Raw genomic sequence first — 13,825 nt, 5'->3', positions numbered from 1 at the left:
ATCTTCCCGGACCGGGGCACGAACCCGTGTGCCCTGCATCGGCAGGCGGACTCTCAACCACTGCGCCACCAGGGAAGCCCACTCACGCTCTCTTTGCCTCTCTTTAGGGGAAATACAGTGTAGTGTTCACAGCTCCCATCCCCCAACCCTGGCCCTCTCCCTCTCCCCTCTCCAAGCATATTTTTTATAGTCTGACTACAAGTACACAAAGAAACGTGATAGAGTTTTGCTTCATGTGTGTTTTTAAAATTGTGGTGAAATACACATAAGGCTTACCAGCGTAGCCATTTTTTTTTTTTTTTTTTTTTTTGAATTTTTGCGGTACGCGGGCCTCGCCCGTTGCAGAGCACAGGCTCCGGATGCGCAGGCTCAGCAGCCATGGCTCACGGGCCCAGCCGCTCCGCGGCATGTGGGATCTTCCCGGACCGGGGCACGAACCCGTGTCCCCTGCATCGGCAGGCGGACTCCCAACCACTGCGCCACCAGGGAAGCCCCAGCGTAGCCAATTTTAAGTGTAGGTTCAGCGGCATTAAGTACATTCGTTCATAGTTGTGCAGCCGTCATCACCATCCATCTGCAGAACTCTTCATCTTGCAAAACTGAAACTCTGTCCCCATTAAAAAGTCTCCATCTCCCCCTCCCCGCAGCCCCTGGTAACCACCGTTCTACTTTCTACGTCTATGATTTTGACTACTCTAGGGACCCCACATATGGGGTCTTTTTGTGAGTGGCTTATTTCACTTAGCGTGTTGTCTTCAAGGTTTATCCATGTGGTGAGTTGTGTCAGAATTTCATTTCTTCTTAAGACAGTAATATTCCATTGTGTGTATATATATCACATTTTGTTTATCCATCTATCAATCAGTGGACACTTGGGTTGCTTCCACATTTTCACTGTTGTGACTAATGCAGCTGTGAACATTGGGATACAGATATCTCTCTGAGATCCTGGTTTTAATTTTTTGAGCACATACACACAAGTGGAATTGCCGGATCATACTGTAAGTCTATGCTTAATGTTTTGAGGTTCTGCTGTGCTGTTTTCTCTAGTGGCTGGACCATTTTGCCTTCCCACTAACAATGTACAAAGGTTCTGATTTCTCCACCTCCTTGCCAACACATATCTTCTTCTTCTTTTTTTTCTGATGGAAGCCATTCTGCTGGGTGTGAGGTGGTGTTCCATGTGTTTTTAAGACTTAGATGGCGTCGTACTGCATATATGCAGCTTGTCTTATGTATTCAATGTTATCTTTTCACTGTTTAGCCGAGTTAACCCTGTAGATCTAGTTCATTCGTTTGACTTTATTTTTTTCCTTTAAAGTCATACTTGCACACGGTTTTGAGAAAACAGCAGCTCCCTGGGCTCTGCGTTTCTGCCATGAATTCTCACTTCACTTTGAAGCCTTCTGGCTCTTTCCTCTGTGATCTCTGTTCGTATTTCTAAATGTAAATGTTGCTACTTTCTGCTTTTCAGTCTGAAACCCCAGCTGTTGACCCCTAATTAGGAAGAAAGGAACTGAGCTCTCTTACCATTCTTTCAAGGCTACCCTTGACCTCTTGTTTTCTTAATCTTAGACATTTCCATATGCCCGGGAAATACGCTTTCAGAGCTCTGATCCTGTGTATTTTGAGAACCTTCAGGATGCGGCGGGGTGAATTTTCTCATCTTGAAAGGGGAGGTTATCTCTCACATCCAGTTTGTGGATCTGTGTGGGCACGCTTTGGGTTTACTCTTATTAAGGAAATAAGAGAGGGTCAGGGAATCCTGCTGTTAAGAACCGCATGCACTACATGCCTCAAGAAGCACAGCCTCCGGCGCCGTGGCTCCTGCTGTGCTCCAGCTACGGTGCGGTGTGCCCAGCCCTCACTCATTCCTCACCACTGCCCTTGGGACGGGGCTCTTCTTATCCCCATTATATGGAGGAGGAGACTGAGGCCTGAAGAGGCCAAGCTTCAGCCAGGTCACAAGGCTGGCAAGCCGAAGCATCACACAGGAGGCCCTGTAGGTGCCTTCCTGCTTCTTGTGTTCAGTCCTCTGACCCACCTTGGATGATAGGTGAGAGCATCCCTTTCTTCTTGCAGTGACACCAAGGGAGGACAGTAGCACTGCTGAGCACCTCCGTGTGCCAGGCCTTGGGCCAGCCTGGTTGGGCTGCTCGCCTGCCGGCCTTTCCCTGGGGTGTGTGGTGGTCGGCAGAGTTTCCTGGGAGAGCTGGTGGGAAGCCGAACGCAGCCCTTTCATGCACAAGTGGTCCTGGCCCTTGGAATGTACAGTTCTATACTTGAGGGCCTAAAAACACATTTCAGAGGTCATTAAGTGTACATAGGGCTTTCCGCCACAAGCCTCACTCCCCAGGGAAAGCAGGGGGGAGTGAGGGGCAGTACTTTCTCTCCCAGAAAAAAGGCCAGCTTGCCCCTCGGGCAGAGATCTGTTCTGCCTGGTTGCAAACACAGCTGTGGCAGACTCTATTTTGGATCTTAGTCTTAAAGCGGGACCCGTGCAGGTAGCCTGGCTTGGTGCGGCATCCACTACAGGTCTCAGAAAGTCCTGTCTCGGAGGACACATGTCAGAGGTGCAGGTGAGGCTGGGCTGGAACTTTTTGGTGGTGAGCAGGTGTGAAGCAGGTGTGAAGGGCTGGGCAGGTGAGCGGCAGAACACGGGACATGCTGTTTCCTTGTGAGCTCCCTCAACCCCCAGAAAAAATTTTGTGAAAGTCTCCCCCTCGACTTGCCAGTCCCAAGGCCTTATTACATTTCCACGAAGAGAAGTTTGACATCTAGATATTGCTTTGATGGTAAAATATTGGGAATCTAGTTCTACCGTGAGAGCCTTTTCCCTGTGCACAGGGGCTGAGCTGAGCTCCCAGGTTCAGGCCCCCGCTCGTGACATCTGGCGCTGTGTTTGCCTCGTAGGTGTGGAACGCCGTGGACTCGGGAAGCTGCTTGCAGACCTACTCCCTGCACAGCGAGGCAGTGCGGGCTGCCCGGTGGTCCCCCTGTGGCCGGCACATCCTCAGTGGTGGCTTCGACTCCGCCCTGCACCTAACAGACCTCGAAACAGGTGTGTTTCTCTGTTTCATTACCCCGAGGCGCCCCCTCCTCCGAGTTGGCAGCCGAGTCAGCTCTCTCACTGGGGAGGTTTCTGGGAGGGGGGATTCTGCAGCCGCAAGCTGCAGAAGGTTTCAGGGCAGGGGCAGGCGGGACGAGGGGAGACTCACACTCGGCAAGCGTGTCTCCAGGCTGTTTGCCTGAAACCGAGACTGGCCCGTAGGGTTCACAGTGGACCTCTGCCAACCTGCCCGGAGGACAGAGTCCCAAGGTTGTCCCAGCCCCAAGCTGTGGAGCTGGACAGAGGTGGCTTTTTAATCAACTTCTGACATGCAATTTGTACTGAGATAGATTTAGCTTTATCACAGCGTCCTTCGGTTGGAATCAGTTTAGAATTCCTGTCAATTCACTATCGCTGAAAGGCTGTAAGGAATGATTCCAGCTCATACAGAAAGCCAGCAAACGAGCTCTGCTTTCGTGCCCACACTGAAAAGGCATTTGGGCGAGATGGATTCGCGCTGGCTAAATCCTAAGGGGGCTCTTGACAAGCAGCACGAGGAGGAGAGAGGAGTCAGTGGGAGGAACTTTCCATTCCCCGGCGTTCCGATGCAGCCGGCACGTTGAGCACGAATCCGGCCACAGCCCCGGAGCGGGGGCCTGTCTGTGCTTCGGGCGAGGACAGAGCCAGCGAGCGCAGACCTGGGTTCCAGCCTTGCCCCTGACCCCCAGGCCGGCTGCCCTCAGCGCCCACGTTGCCTTTTCCTCCCTGGGCTCCTCCTGGGTCACTTTTCTGCTGGGCATCGCTGCCAGCACCAGAAGGGGAGGCCTGGGTTCACACCAGTGCCCGGGGCGTCCCTCGAGCCCTCAGGCAGCCACTGCCTGCCTGGCCCAGCTGTGGTGGTCCTGGGGTCCGTGCCTCTCCCAGAGCCTGGCAAACAGGGGATGATCACTCCGGGGTCCAGCCACCCAGCTCCGCCCCGCAGCTTGGATGCAGCGGGTTTGTCGCTCACCTGGAGTGTCCTCCTCTCTTGCTGGGTCACTGAGGGACGACCCTTTTGAGGCCATGCAGCTCCTTTGACTGGGCCCCGTGTGCTGTCAGTAGGGGTGTTGACCAGGCTGTTGGCTGTGTCGGCGGCTGGTACTGTGCCACAGGCTTTGCACACATTTCAATCCCGCCAGCCGTTGTTTTCCCCATTTCACAGGTGACTAGACTGAGGCTCCAAGGGGCGAGTGACTGGCTCAGGGCCTCCCAGTGGTGCAAGGCACGTGGGGATTCGGAGCCACGTCCGTGCAGCTGCAAACCCTGTGCCCTTTACGCAGTGCTGAGTGTACGGTGTTCTTTTTGGCAACAAAGACCATGATCTTCCTGTGAGCCCCTCTGAGAGGGAGTCGAGGCTTAGGGGGTTTGGTGCCACTGGGTGACGGTGGCAGTTGGGTCGCTGACGCCAGCAGTAGGTACTGTCACTGAGCACCGACTGTGTGCAAGGCCTTCCTCTGCAGCTTAACAATGAGGCCCCATTCACCCTTTGAGACTGGCACCACCGGAATCCCCTCGTCACACACAGGCACGGGCACAGCCAGGAAGCGGCTGAACCAGGATGCACACAGGTCTGCCAGGCTCCGAAGCTGGCTACCTGACTGTTATACTTTGCTACCTGTGTGTCCAATAAGCCATGCTCGGTATTGGAGACACAGTGAAAAAGTCCCAGGATCCACCCTGGAGGAGCTCACATCCGCTGGGGGAGACAGAACCGCAGAGAGTCCCAGGGTGCAGTGATGGAGAGAGACATAGGAACCACAAGGACATCTAGCCTGGGAGATCAAGGAAGGCTTCCTGGAGGAAGTGGGACCCAAGCTGAGGCAGGAACTGGGGGACAGAGAATCAGGATGGAGTGGGGCTGGGGAGGGGGAGGGAAGTGGGTTCTCAGCAGATGGAATGAGGACGGAGTTCAGGAACATGAACCACGTGGTGTGTGTGGAAGTGTGGGGTGCAGGGAGCTGGGGGAAGTGAGTTTGGGGGTGCAGGAATGGGAGCTCGGGCTCCATGCGCTTCCTGGCCTGTGGGGTGTGCATTCCCCAGATGCCGCTCCCCAGTCCAGTGTCACTGAGCACCCATGGGTACCTGCGCTGTCTGCCCAAGAGTGGAGAAGGGATGCTTCTCACATGCTGGTGATGCTGTCGTGTTAATCAAATACAAGTTCATTTGATAACATTAATGGATTCCTAGCGGCCCTTTGTCATGATCTATCTTCTCAATCAACAGACGTTAAGCAGACATTGCCATTGTGTGTGTGTGTGTGTGTGTGTGTGTGTGTGTGTCTGTGTGTGAGTGAGTGAGTGAGTGGGGGGGGGCTCTGACATTTTCAGACGTTCAAAGAGAGTCCTCTCACCTGGCCAGTTAGGCACTGCCACAGCAGGTGGCAGTAGGGGGCCATTGCTGAGTTTGGAGCAGGAGAGAATCATGGCTCCATGTGCACCCTGGGCAGGTCTCCCTGGTGGCTGTAGCGGGTTGGGGGTGACCCGAGGCTGGGTGGGGAGCTTCAGGAGGGGATATGGCAGCCCTGCCCAGCTGGTGGTAGAACTCGCTGGAGGGAACATTGTCTGGCCCGGTCCCAGCTGCTCCTCTAGCTGTGGTGTGTTGGGTGGGACAGGGAAAGCATGGTCCTGCCCTCAGGGCTTTGCCATCCCCCCAGGGAGGTGAGGGGGCACTTTTGCCCTCCACCCCTCTGCTGGGAATGGGCTCACCACCTGGTTCGCCTATTGAAGGCCCACTCTCATTCATTCAGCAGCTACTTGTACAGGACCTGGGCTGGGGCTACCGTGGTCAGTGTGCTGGATGTCCTTTGTTGCTTGGTGGGTAGGGTCCAGGGGTCTGGCCTTGCCCTTGGGGAAGACCTCCAGCCCCTGGGTGGGGCCTCTGTCACTGAGGGGTTGTTGGTTTCTGTGTCCATCTCCATGGCTAGTGTGGGAGCTCCTTGAGGATGGGGCCCATCCAGGTGGTCTTTGTGTCTCTGTCACCTGGCCAGGCCTGGCTCGGAGCAGCTGCTCAGCGTGCATGCACATGAGGCAGAGCTGAGGAGGCCCTTGCCAGGCGGGGGTGGGTTCATCAGGGGCCGCCGGAGTGGGGTCTGCATGCACGCCCACGCCGCATTCCGGCACCCCACCTGGCCCAGGGTGTGCGGGGGCTGTGTACAGCCCCTGTGGCTCTCGGCCTCGTTGGACTTCTGTCCTTTCTCGTCACCGACTCTGATCTTCCTTTTCACTTGCTTTGCCTCTTTCCGCCCTTGGTGATTTGGCTGTTCCATTTCAATCTAATTAGAACTCCCCGCCAGGAGAAAGCAACGCAGGGCGTTCTCACCGCAGCGCTCTGGGAATTAGTCACTCGGTGCCCATTGTCGTTAATGGGAATTTGGCGCCAAGGCCATTTATCCTGGTTCCTCAGTCAATACAGTTAAAAATCTGTGGATTCTAAAACGTCAATACCCGGCCTGAAATACGGAGGGCCAGCAACATTTTATCTCGTTCATTTATAGTTCTGACGGGCTGTTGGCTTAGAGAACAACCATGAATCAACACTTAAATAAAATCTGCTCACAGGTTCATTATTTCTGGTGCTATCATTTCAGTCTGTAATCTTCCTAACGAAACGTCTCTGGTGCATTAGGCTGAGGTGGCCTCGGGGAGCGCTGGTCTTCTACTCCACCGGGGCCCCGAGTGCCGCCTGCTTTATGAGTCAGCTGTCCGGCACACCACATCAGCCAGTCTCCTCAAAAGCCCCCGAAGAGCTTGAGCTCGTTCAGTTCTAAGTGGTACTGGTTCTTGCAGATTCCACCCCTTAGACCATCGCCCCCAGCCTGGATGTTAAGGCCTCGGAGGCGTGTGAGGCCTCGAACTTTGCATTTGTTGGCTGCAAAGGAGATGGTCCTTTCCCTGGAGCCTCCAGGGCCCTGGATGGGCAGGGCACCCTGTCCTCCTTCCTGTGCCCAGTCAGCTCTCCTGACGTGTGTCCAGCCCATCCAGGGCATCCAGGCCGTGCCACCCGGCCCCAGCTCCCGGATGCTGGAGGCAGCCCAGTGTGGTAGGAGGAACTTGGATGGGGTGCAGACACGTCTCTTCCACCTACCCAAGCCGGGCGTCCTTGGGGAAGCTTCCTTTACTTCCGTTTCCGCATCTGTGAGACGGGTAGCAATGCCCAGCAGCTGGGGTCACGGAGGGGAACAGCTGGGATAACGTATCCAGAGTGCCTGCTGCACGGCAAGCACTCAGCAAAGGCTGCCCTTCCCTTCCCCGCCCCTGCCCCACAAGGCCCTTCAGAAGGTAGGAAATCATGGCCGCGTTCCTCTGAGCATCCAGAGAGCCGCAGTGGCTGGACCATGTCCCCAAATGGGGCAGCTTTGCTGGCTCAGTTCCAAAAGCCCCCAGAGGTCCCCCCGAGCCAGCTTACTGGTGTGGCTCTTGATCCTACGTGTGGGTCTGGGGGCAGACCAGCAGGAAGACCGCCTTTCAGGGTCTCCCAGCCTCTCCTACATCTTCCGCTGCTCCATGACAAAATGGCCTGAGCGGGGTAGCAGCTTCCTCCTCGTGATGGGTCGGCACGCGCCTTTCACTTGAGCGGGCGTCCTCTTCACTCAGACCCCGCTTCCCGCGCCTGCTGCCCCCGCCCCTGCCTGGCTCCTTCTGCTCTGGGGTCCCTGTGTCTTTCCGTGGGGGTCATGGTGCGTGGGCCCAAGTGGCCGACTGGGACTGGACCCATAAATGATCATGACTTTTCTTTTCCAAGAAGTGTCTTCTGGTGTCTCCCTTGTTTTTGCATCATGACTGGGGCCTCCATCACAGGAATGCTCCAAGGAAAAGGGGAGTGACGAATTGGCTGGGTGCTCACTGTGGGCCAGGCTGTGAGCCGTGTAGCACTGGTTCCTGGCACCCTGCCTGGCCTGTATCAAGCCAGAATGAATAAGTGGATGTTAGGCTCTCTGCTTATTACATAGTTAGTCTTCATGCTAACCTATGGGGGAAGTATTTTTATCCCCATTTCATGGGCTCAGAAACTGAGGCTTGGAGCGTTTGATGATTTGCAGTGACAGAGCTGGGGTTCAGCTCCGGCCCGTGTGACTGGCAGAGGCTTTGGCTGTTCAAGGACAAGAGTGGGTGCCCTCAAGCACGTGTGTTTCTGGGCTGTGACCAAACAGTTTGCTTAAGCCGACTCCGGGGGAGCCCGCTCTCACCCGGGTAGCTGGCTCACCACCTGCCGAGGATAACTCGGGGCCTCTGGGAAGAAAGCGTGCCCAGACTGGCTGAAGGGTGCTTCTCCGGCTATCGACAGCCGCCGTTCCAGCAGGAGAAATGTTTGCCCTGACGATTTTAAAACACTTGTCAGAGGAAGGGTGAGAAGCGTCCATATTAAAAGCCCGGAGAAGAGTGTCAGGGGCTCACTTGGCTTTGGAGAAGTGGCTGCAGTTTGGCTCCCTTTGTAGGTAGGACGACCTCTGTTGACTGACCCCGGAGGCTAAACACAGTCACGGCTTGTTCGTTGTCCTGGTGGTGACTTCTGAGTCCCAGAAAACCAACTTAAGTTGTACCTTTGGGACCTGTTTGCAAGTTGAGAACTTTTTTTTTTTTTTAATTTTGGAAAATTCAGTCTTGTCCAGTTAATGAAATGCAGTGACCAAACTTGATATGAAAGAAATTTCTACAACAGTTACTGCTGTTTCTTCTGTGACTACTACTGCTGCTGCACTGCTGTCTGTCGGGCCTGTCGTTTGTCTGGGGCTTGCTGTCTTACGTGCATTATTTCTAATTCTCACAACAAGCCCTGAAGGTAAGATTTATTCTCCTGAGTTCACGTATTAGGAGCCCACGGATCTGAGAGGCTTGCCGGCGGATCCCGGGGCTGCTGGCTTACCTACAGGGAGCGTGCAGACGCGGGCCTGTCTGACTCTGGCCTGGACCCTCCCCGGGACTCTGCCCGGCGTGCCAAGATGGCGCTCGTTTCTGATTCACAGAGTTTGATTTGAAAGTTAGTAAGCTCCTTTCTTCGTTAACTTTGAGCCAGGAGGGTTAAATTTACGGCTGGCTGAATACTTCCCAGAGGATGAGTGTAACGATATTGATTTTCACGGAGTGAGTCATACACCGCCTGCCTGGGAACACGAGCTCAATCACCACCAGCCGACAGCACCAGCCAATCCCTCGTCAGCATCTCCCCTACCGGCTCCCGAGCCTGTGATGTGCGCGCAGAGCTCAGCGGAAGGAAAGGTCACGAATCGCTCGCGGGCGGGCTCCGGGGTCACAGGGGTCCAGCCTCTGTCCCAGCGTGGCCGACTCGCAAGGCCCTGGACGAGGCCTCACCTCTCTGGGCTTCCATCCCTCATTCCCCCAATGCTGAGAAATGGGGTAATTACACCTCCCACGCAGGGTTGTGGCATGACACGTGCAAGCCCCAGGCAGGCCTGGAGGCGATAGGCGCCATCTCTCTGGAGAGGAGGGCATGAGCTTCCCTGCTCTTTCTTGCGGACCCATACTTGGGTTTCACCTGACCTGTGTCAAGTGCTTCTTATGTGCCAGGAACTGGGCCGGGGGCCAGACGTGCTGGGACAGAGGAGGCCCCTCAGGGCCCTGGAGCCCTCGTGAGCATAGGGTCCCACAGGGTAGGCGTTAGGGTTGACAGGCAGTGTTGCCTGGCCACGCAGGTGGTCACCTTGGGAAGCTCAGTGTCTCCACCTGAGAAAGAGGGGGGCTCCCTGAGGAGGAACACGGCCAGTGTTACCAGCTGCCTTATCATAGCAATATTGGTGACGGTGCATTGCCAGCGCTAGTCGTGTCAAGAGACCCAGTTGAGTTTCTCCATTCTGTCTTAAACAGGTTTTTGTTTTAATGGCGATTTATAGTTTATTTGTATCATTATGGATTCAAGGAGGAAAAGAAGTGATTTTTCCTAACTCCAAGAGAGTCTGAACAGTTCTTTTATACTGGTTGAGTTCATTAGAACAAGATCAATAAAGTCAGTGTTAGTGGACTAAATATTTTAAAACTCGGTTTCTTATAAGCAGTATGCAGTGAATAAATGGAATTTTCCATAACAAACATGTAAACAAGCCAGATAAGTCTCACGGTTAAAGGTTATATACAACTAACCATTGTGCTCAAAGTAGCATTGCCCAGGGGGGGATGCGATAAACAAGCTACTCCCGGCTTCCCTGGTGGCACAGTGGTTAAGAATCCGCCTGTCAATGCAGGGGACACGGGTTCGAGCCCTGGTCCGGGAAGATCCCACATGCTGCGGAGCAACTAAGCCTGTGCGCCACAACTACTGAGCCTGCGCTGTAGAGCCCGCAAGCTACAGCTACTGAAGCCCGCGCGTCTAGAGCCTGTGCTCCTCAACAAGAGAAGACACCACAGTGAGAAGTCTGTGCACTGCAAGGAAGAGCAGCCTCCGCTCCCCACAACTAGAGAAAGCCCGCGCACAGCAACGAAGACCCAATGCAGCCACAAATAAAAGTAAAAAAAATAAAGAAAATAAAGAAAAATTAAAAAAAACAAAAACAACAAACAAAAAAAGCTACTCCATTTATGAAAAGTTGCAGAGTAGGAACACATCTGACAGCAAAGGACCTTCACCTCCAGTGTGGCTATCACCTTCAAGACAGTTTCTGATAAATATTTACCAGCCTTTATTTGTATCTCTTTAACTAAATGTAAAGGCAGCCCAAGGCATTGTATTCTCATAGCCTCAGAACAAAAACTCAACGTCAGTAATCTCTCAAGTTCCCTGCTCTTAAAAACTCATATCCCTTGGTTTTAGCTTTCAGTTTAACTAAGGGTGAATTCAATAATTTGAGGTTTAGTTTTTTTCAAACTGTAAGAGTTCTCCCCTTTGTTGTTTGCTGTCTGCCAGGCCCTCTAGAATGCGTTCCGTACAGCCCTCCCGACAGACGTGTTTATGAGGGCGTGTGACACAGCAGGGAAGGGCCCTGCCCAAGGTCGCTCCACTAGAAGTGACAGAGCTGGGGTGGGACCCGGGTGTATGTGACTCCCCACCCCTCTGCTGTATCACCTCCCACTTTGAACAGGTTGCTGGGTGACAATGGCTGGGGTCCTGATTTCTGAGGCACAGTCTCGCCCCAGACCTCCTTACCTCGTGTTTCCCAATAGGTATCTGTAATTATTATTCAAAAATGGAAAAATTTCATTTTGGTCCCTTTTAACAAAGAAGTACAGTGAAGGCCTAGTTATTACAAGTAAAAGTAGGAAAAAATAGAAATTACAGCTTGTCTTCTAACTGGAAAATTTTAGTACTTAAAAGACATAGATTCTCTCTCAATCTCTTTGGGGGATTGAGGATGAATAACGTAGTCAGAAATACATTTTTTCAGCAAAAAAGTTCAGTCATTATCTTTTAGCAACTCGACTTTCACTTTTCCTCTCATCCTTTTCCCCCATTATTGGCAAGACTGTCACGGCACTTTTTGAAAAAAACATGGCTAATTCACTGCTTTTCCTGAAATAAGCATATGGTATATGCTATGGTCCAAGAAACAGGGAGAATTTTTTCTCCAGGCATATAGAGTTTGTTTTTCCTTTTGGACTTAAGGGTTGGCATTGAGTTCCAAATGAGCAAGGAGTCGGCATTAGGCGCAGCTGTATCTGTCTGGAGAGAAGACTTCTGGCCTACAGGGGCCTTCTTGCGCCGGTGTGAGGGTCGCAGCGACATCTGTGCTCCTTTTCCATCGAAGGGATGTAATGATTGTCCCTCGCCCTTAGCCCCCATGTGGCTCCCCCAGCCCCCTGGCTGGAGCGAAGCTCCTGAAGCCAGCGCTGCAGGCACGAAGCCCATCCCCAGGGCACGCAGTACCGCACGGGCGGGCGGCCCCCTGCTCCATCCTCCCTGGGCGGGGGGCTTGCTAACCGGACATGTCACGATTGCTTTCTGACCCCGAAGTGTAACAGAAAAGGCGAGGAAGAGTTTGGGTCCCAGACAAGTTTCAGGAAAGGAAAAGAAGAATAAGAACTGGGAATACCAGGTTTCCAATTAGACTAATTCCTCGGGAAGTGATTTTTTTTGGTCTACTTGAGAGTGTTGCTTGTCTCTTGACCTAATGAGAGGGACACAGCACACAGAATACGACAAGTCTGCTCATCTTCCTCATGCTTTTATAGAAGAGTTCTTTACTTATTAGAAAAACAGTATTATGACAGCAATATTAGTATAATTTAAGAAGTTACCTTACTACCCCTAGAACAACTCATTTCCTGTTGGTGAATCACGTCTTCCCTATCTTTGTTCACGTCAGTCCTTCTTTAATACTCCTGTAATTTAAGAACGGATATCAAGCTTTGTCCCTCTTGCCACAGAATGCTATTTATCATTCCAGTTGGAAATGGCTTTTCAACATCCCACCAGAGAACCACATCTGCCTTAACTGCTCTCAGCTCAGACAGCTAGGCTGCTGTCTATAGTCCCGGCACCGTACTCAGTGCAGCGACCCAAACTGGCCAGGTCTCGACAGCATTGTGATGACGTAGGATGGCCGTGGAAACCTTTGTGAGTTGCATTTTGTAGCAAAATAGTTAAGGGGCTTGTTGAGCTTAAAGAGGTATAGAGTCTTCATTTACAAAAAGCCAAGTGTTTCCAGAGTTTTCCCTGATGACAACTGACTGCCAATTGTAGGCCCTTAGAAGATATTAGAAAAAAATCAACACACTTAATCATCCATCAAGGTAAAGGTGATGCTTGAACAAAGAACAAGAGAGTAGCCTCTTTCCAAGAAATCTGCCCTTTGGAGAGAACACTTTGAAAACAGATGTTTTTAATTGTTTATACCACTCTGTAATTTTTGTTGCCAAAAACGATGTGAACGTGTCACCTATTAAAAACTTCAGGGTCAGCACTGTTAACCTGGGAACAGTGTTTTTCTAATCCTGCTTTAAAATCCTGTAAATGAAAATTTCAGTGGATTTTGAATTAGGTTGTTAGAAATAGGAGAATATACAGTAATACCCGCTGATTAGTGGCAGGAGCCATTATTTGGCATTAGGGGAAATGGAGCTTTATTAGCAAATTGTTCATAAAATCCTTTGCATCAGTGGTAGATGGAAGCGGAAAATGTCTCCCCTGTTGCTAGTGGTAAACGTCTTCCATTCTGGGTCCTCACATCTCTGGAAGGAGGCTTTGGGGCTCTGACAGGCTTCAGTGTGTAAACTTAAGCTGTAACCGGGCTACTGTCAAATCACTGAGTCACAAAAAGGTCCCTACGTTTTAAAAAAGTGGAAGCATATTCAGTCCTGTTGCTCTACTAAAATTATTATAACTCATTTGATTTAATAATTTCCAAGAGGTTTATTGATACTCTTAGTAAATGGCATATTAAAATATATTTTAAAATATTGTTTACTTTATCCTGTCTCATCTTTCAAAATGTTCTTTTTTTGGTAATTGCTTTTATACTCATAATATATTGGTATAGTAGCACATAAGTAAATATACACGTGTTGGCGGTATGTGCCTAAGGGTTTCTCATGGCTGGGGGATGTACTGTTAGACAAGTTTGGAGACCAAGGATCTAGGCAAATTGGATTTGTCAAGGCTTCTGCTGTAACTCTCAAGAGGACCAATTGATGCCTTTCGTTTCCTTACCTGGTGAGCCGGTGGAGCATTTAACTACAGTGGGGTCCTAAACACGGAGCAGGGCAGCCTTCCGGAAGCGCTCTCTGAATTGAAGGACCAAGTGTACTTCCTGGGTCCCCGTAAGAGGAGATGATGCTTGAGATCTTGGCGTTG

General features: G+C 51.8%; 1 protein-coding gene across 2 annotated transcripts in view; it reads left to right on the top strand.

The window, feature by feature from the left end:
* Positions 1 to 13,825, top strand: part of WDR25 (WD repeat domain 25) — a 139,083-nt gene that overhangs the window by 77,360 nt on the left and 47,898 nt on the right. For both annotated transcript variants that reach the window (XM_065872203.1, XM_065872204.1), the window contains exon 2: positions 2,914 to 3,061. In XM_065872203.1, the coding sequence (XP_065728275.1) occupies positions 2,914 to 3,061 (148 nt within the window). The remainder of the gene's footprint in view (positions 1 to 2,913; positions 3,062 to 13,825) is intronic.

This window comes from Phocoena phocoena, chromosome 2 (genome assembly GCF_963924675.1).
Source record: "Phocoena phocoena chromosome 2, mPhoPho1.1, whole genome shotgun sequence".
Lineage (NCBI taxonomy): Eukaryota > Metazoa > Chordata > Mammalia > Artiodactyla > Phocoenidae > Phocoena > Phocoena phocoena.
Note: the sequence above shows the minus strand (reverse complement) of the source record. Positions and strands in the feature narration are given on the sequence as shown.